The sequence below is a fragment of the Biomphalaria glabrata genome, chromosome 1 (assembly GCF_947242115.1).
Source record: "Biomphalaria glabrata chromosome 1, xgBioGlab47.1, whole genome shotgun sequence".
Lineage (NCBI taxonomy): Eukaryota > Metazoa > Mollusca > Gastropoda > Planorbidae > Biomphalaria > Biomphalaria glabrata.
The window spans coordinates 35376899-35383519 of record NC_074711.1 but is presented as its reverse complement, the minus strand read 5'-3'; the positions used below and the strand labels follow the sequence as shown (position 1 = coordinate 35383519).

Sequence of the window (6621 nt, the reverse complement as noted above, 5' to 3'; positions counted from 1 at the left end):
TTGTTGGTCTTATGTTCAAATGCATGCGTTGGCTTGTGAATACGGTGATATGCTTTCGATTGTGAAGTGTATTTAAAATGTCTTTCTTTCAATTTGATGGGGCGCCTTGCCTTCACCACAACAATTATGTGTTTTATAAAGCTTTTAAATATAAATACAGTGATCTAAACAGAATTCTAGCCATTGGAGATTTTTTTATCTTAAAAATATTACAAGAAATTTGTATCGGTGAGATTGAGCTGCTTTGGGAGGACAAGACAGCGAATCAACTTTTAGCTAGTCTACGATTATATTTTAGGCCTGAACATACACCAGAAGGGAGACAAGATGACACGGGAGAGGTATGTATTAATTAAATCTATTTTGAAAGATTTAATAAGTGTTTTAAAAATATTTGAAAATCATGTATTGTACACACTTTCACAGTTATTTGCTTAGGCTTAGTTTTTTTTTTTTTGATTAAAATTAAAATGAATTTCTAGAATCTAGTTAATTAATAACATTTTCACGAAAGGACCTAATCTAGAATCTAGATTAGATATAGACTATGACTAAGTAAGTTAACTCTAAATGATGAATTTTCGTCTGGACTAACAAACGAACAAATGCAAAAAAAAAACAAAAAAAAAAAAACAAAAACAAAAAGCAAACAATAACATAAGACATAATTTACTGTTAGTAGTGTTAGTATTACCGAAATCTCTAGACAGTACCCTATTACTTACTATGAATATTATTAATCCGCCTACACAAATACTGGCAGGAATGTTGCAATTACAGTTGAGTTGTTAAGTTTAATTATTAATTCTTTAAGTAAGTTTAAGTAGACTCTAATAAACTCTAATTCTAAATGTTATAAATAAAATAAATTGATTCATTCTACTCTATTCTAGATAATATCTAGATCTAGTAATTTTAGTAGATCTAGACTATTGCTATAGTATTTACTAAATTCAAAAAAAGAGTAAAACTATAGAGCTCACAATCATCTCATAAGTTATAATAGGTATCTAAATATAAAATATAATTAGTAAATTACTTCACTTAGGTTATGTTGTATGTTATTAGATTAAAAAAAAAAAGCTAATAACGTATACTCAGGATTTAGTCTTTATTATTTATAGATCTATCAATATATATATATCTAATCTGCTGGGGGATGGTCTGTAATATTCATAGGCCATTAAGTTGTTTTTTTTCTATAGTACCTAGATCTGTGTTCTATGTAATGGGGATAATGATATACACACACACACACAAAACAACATGATTTGTAAAGACATCAATTCTAAATAAATTTATTGTACAATCTGAAAGAATGAAAGTCAGTTTCACAACAGTATTCCTAGATGATAATAATATTTTACTAAGGATTTAAGTCGGGGACAACACACTACACTTTGACTACACGGATGGGTCAAGGACAATACATTACACAGCTATGCAGGCATTTATCGTTGAAGGATCAAAGTGCTAGCACACTTTTTTGAGACAACAATGATTAGCCTACACTAAGTGATAGGTGTTTCTTTTAATATGAAAAAGAACTTTTCTCTAAATCAATTGGTTTAGACTGTTACAATTCCTATTGAAGGACTTTTAGATCTAAATCTTATATATAATTATATTTCACTTAATTCTACGTAATTAAATGGGTGATAGTATAAAAATTGTACAAAATTTAAATATATTTTTAAAAAAGTTTATATATATATATATATATATATATACACATTAGCATTCTTTTCTAATTAAATTGACAATTATTTTCTTCAAAGTCATTTTACGTCATTTGATTATATTTTATACATCTTTCTGATATGTATATTAAAAAAAAAACTTCGCTTATTGTTTCATGCAACTAAACACGTTGATAAGATGACGGTAAGGTCTGATAGAAATATTGATTCTATTAGCGTGTGCTATGTTTGTACATGCGAGATAGCCCGAAATGGCTGGTAGTTGAAAACACCATGAAACTAATAGAAATAAGGCGAGTATGTAAATCGCTGCTTTAGCCACGGACTCTGCCATACTTCCCACCTTACCACACCCCTCTCTTGCCTGCTGGCGTCTGCTCCGTGGCTCAAGCTGTGTCGTGAGAAAAGGGTATGGTACGGGCGAAAGAAAAATAAAACACAAAACAAACCTGCTTTGTTTATTTTTGTTTGTTTGTTTGTTACATTGTTTTTGTAAAAGGGCACGTTATCCCATTAAATGGTTCTAGATTTCTCTATAAAGTAGTCCAGTACTCATTAACTATGAGATAATATCTTATTTCTCTTATATTGATTCGTATTTTATCTGTATATAAAAATACTTTCACATTGTTCGACTGTTACTATTTATTTCGTATTTTGTAAACTCTAGATCTATATCTACTTGACTGCGTCATTTATCCCCCATCCCGGGCCATTTTTTGCTAAGTAAATATTCATATCCGTATTAAAGTGAACTAAATAATTATTGAAATATATAAACAAAATACTGCTTATGATTCATAAATATAAAAGTAATCTTTATAAAAGAGTCATGAAATCTCAGAGATTCAAAATAATTGATAATCCAGTGTTGTAAACCATGTATTCAAAAGATTTATGATAAAATACTAGTATATATGGAGATACTCTTCCTTCTAAAAAAAAAAAGATTAATTTAACTAGAATTGACGTAAACAGGATTTTAGTTGTTAGGCAGATATTCAAATGTGTTGCTTCCCCACACAGGAGAAACCAGCTTTTACTCAACTGCCAGATAATAGAAATAGTTTTCATCCGTTCTCCGGTTGACAAGAAGCCATTATAGACGCTGACCTAGTTATTGTGGCTGTTTGGGGAAAAAAAGGGTGGTGGAAGGGGTTTAATTGCGAGCATGGTAAGGAAGTTGAATAGAACTACCTAAGTCGCCATGATTATCAATATAGGCCTACACTTGCGACTTCAAGGTTTAATATGGACTATTAGATCTGCATACAAGTTATATCGAACCTATATACGATCTGTTAATTTTCTTTAACTATATTTTACACCATTATCTATTGGCATTAGAACTAGTTCACTTCAAGGCTACACGTTCTAATTACCACTTTTGGTGGTGGTGATATGACCTTGTTCAATTATTTCAAAATCTAGATATATCATGTTATTTTTGAATTGCTCTCTATAAAAAAAATAATTTACAGTCTTTCATTTGTAATATTTATTGATTTTGAAGTCTTTTTACTGTTATACAACTTTGTGTGTGCAAGGTAAAAATATTGACATCGATTTAGCTGTTTCAACCAGCCGTCTTCCAATAATAATGACGCTGGGTATTGTCATTTAATTGTCGATAACTCTTAGCCGTAATAATGTGTATGTGTGTGCATGTAGATTCGATGGTGTGTTCAACTGAGGGTAGGATGTGTCATGCTCGCTCGATCGCCCTCCGCTAGCCTAGCGTAGTTTTTTTTTTTTTTTTTTTTTTTGTCAGTTAAATTTACTGCCTGCAGCGTGCTATTAAAATGAATCAGGATTGTGTTCGCCTTGGAAACTACTTATTGTGTGCACTGCCATATAAAAAGTAGCACCACATATGTGCCACGTATTACAATAATTGAGTACTACGGCCCACTATGTTATTTACCTGCTAATGGATTATGAGAAGGAAATAAATCTTCCTCATCTTGTTTTGAAACAAGAAACAGTTCTACACGAGCTCAACTATTTAATAATGTTTGTACTGGGACAAAAGTTACTTTGTCTATTCAGTAATTTACGTTTTGGAATAGTTGAGGTGGATTAAACCCAACTTGATGTTGGCCACGATAAACATGTATGCTCGCTTCTTGTAATTTGATTAAGGAGATTCTCTTTGGTCCTTTAACCTTGACCTTTAAAGTGAAGTGTTTGTGTTGTATGTTTTCTATCAAACCAGTGTTATATCCAGTCTGCACCAAACATGACAGCGTAGGCAAGCGACACTCCTTAACAGTGATGATCGACTGCAGTAGATATTAGATTCGATAACAACAACAACAACAAAAAAATGGCCTGACAAACTTACATAGATCTACTATTGATAGATCTAGTATTACTAGTTAATATCTAACCCCGAGATTCTAAAAATAGCTTTCGAAAGATAAAGGGCATGACCCACATTACTTTTCCCCCCATAAAAATGTAACAAGAAAATTATTATTTTTTAGACAGATATTTTATTGTTTACACCAAAGGTTTTGATTTCACAAATGATGAAAGACTCCTAGATGATTTCGAGGTTCCCATTTTTTTGTGAATGCCAAATCAGAACTATTCTAATTATTGTGCAAATTTCAGAAGCTTATGTGCAGAGTCTATTTTTAGACCCGCCTGCTCGCCCTGGGCGACTCACAATAACTCTGCACATAAGCTCCTTTCCTTTTTTTTTTTTTTTAGTTGACTTTAATATTTATAAAACAGGACGATGTTATCTGTCTAATGTATTTTAATCATTACTAACCCAGTTAGATCTATATTATTGGAACTAATTAGAAATAATTTCTAAAACAAAATATGTTTTGCTCATATCATATAGTTTTTTTTTTCTCTTCCTAATATTGATATCCGATCTTGACAACAAAGTCGGCCTACCGAGACTTACAAATATATAGGGTAAAGAAACTCAAATTTCATTTGAATCGTTGTGGCCTACATCATCGAAGTGTGCGGGTATGACCTATCGGTGTGTATATTTATGCAAGTCCTCGTCTATCATTTTAGAATTCTTCTCCGACTTTGACTAGATTAGCATCTTTTCATCGACCTCAAAATTCAGCAGACGTTTACAAGCGGGCAGCAGTTTCAACAGTTTGTTAATGCTATCCCCACGAGAACAGTCCAATTGGATTGGACGAGATACTCTTGTGTCAATGATCTGGGCTTATTTGATCCGACTGTTTCAAACACCTTTGATGAATTCAATTACAAAACATCTTTAGGTTTCTTTATAACAACAAACTTTGAATAAAAGAATTGATCACCAGCGGTTTTTTTTTAAAATATTTTTTCATGCTGCCCTATTGGTAAACAGTAATACCGGTATTTCCTTTTTTTTTTTCTCTCCTTTGCAGCGAACACGTCGTACCAATGAAGTAATTTCGAAATTTTCAAACTGTAAAAATTGACATCAAAAACAATTTTTTAAAAGGAAAAACAAATCTCGTTACATAGATCGATAGCCAATATAGCTCACAGTCTTAGTAGAAATAAGCATTTTTTTATGCTTTAACTTATACAAATAATGAGGAAGTATTCATTTTTAATTAAAAAAATGTATCTCAATTATTATTAATTTCATTTAGCATGGACCGTAGCGTATTGGATAAGTACTACATATTACCAACCTTTTTGTGAGGACCGAGTTTTTTTGGAATTAATGGTATCCAAATGAGGCTTATGAAGTTGTTAGATCTTTCTTACCTTTACCTATCACTTAGTCTGTTGGGCACCAAGCAAGACTCGTCGACCGTCTTTCTCCATTCCTCCCTGTCCTTTGCCTTGTTTAGAACCTCTTTCAATGGCAGGACCGTCCATTCTTTTATGTTGTCCTCCCATCGCTTTCTCTGCCTGCCTCTTCTTATTTTTCCTGGTACTGTTCCCTGAAGGAAGGTCTTAGGGAGCCCCGAAGATCTTGTAATATGGCCATAGATTTTAAGTTTGCCTTTTTTGTTTTTACTATAGTTAGCAGGTCATCATGGGGTCCGATCGCTGCAGTAACCTTGTCTTTAATCTCTTGATTTGTGATGCGGTCTTTGAATGTGATACCTAGGATCCTTCTGTAGCATCTCAATTCCATTGCTAGGATTTTCCTCTCTAGCTCTGCAGTCAGCGTCCAAGACTCACAAGCATATGAAAATGTGGCCATGACCATGATCAGTCTGATTTTGGTGCCGAGGGCCAAACCTTTTAAGTTTTGAAAGGGCTGCTGTGAACTGTGCTATTCGGGCCAATAGTTCGGGTTTCGTTCCCTCATCTGAGGATCCTCCTCTCTAGCTCTGCAGCCAGCGTCCAAGACTCACAAGCATATAAAAAATGTGGCCATGACCAGGGAGCGCATCAGTCTGATTTTGGTGCCGAGGGCCAAACCTTTGTCTTTCCATATTATTTTAAGTTTTGAAAGGGCTGCTGTGGACTGTGCTATTCGGGCCAATAGTTCGGGTTTCGTTCCCTCATCTGAGACAATAGCTCCGAGGTATTTGAAGCTGCTAACACTAGTCAACTTTTCACCTCCAATACTGATGCCCCCTTTTAAAGCCCTGTTGGCTATTGGTCATAATTTTGTTTTTTTCGGCATTTATTTGCATACCATACGCTGCGGAAGTCTTGTCAATGCGCATCACCAGGTCAGCTAGTTCTTCTTCTGTCCCTGCTAGGCCATCAATGTCATCTGCGAAGCGCAAGTTAGTGATTCTTCTTCCTCCAATGCTTACAGTACCTTCAAACCCTCGAGAGCATCTTCCATTATCCTTTCAAGGAAGATATTGAAAAGTGTTGGTGAAAGTAGGCAGCCTTGTCATAAGCCAACTGTGGATTTGAACCAGTCCCCGATATTATTGTTGAAGTACACTGCACTGGTGGTATCCTTGTAGAGGTTCTGGATAAC

General features: G+C 34.0%; 1 protein-coding gene across 1 annotated transcript in view; it reads left to right on the top strand.

The window, feature by feature from the left end:
* Positions 1 to 19: 19 nt before the first annotated feature.
* Positions 20 to 6621, top strand: part of LOC106068535 (AT-rich interactive domain-containing protein 5B-like) — a 43463-nt gene continuing 36861 nt past the window's right edge. The window contains 2 exon segments of the mRNA XM_013227926.2: positions 20 to 70; positions 72 to 341. Coding sequence (XP_013083380.2) covers positions 20 to 70; positions 72 to 341 — 321 coding nt within the window.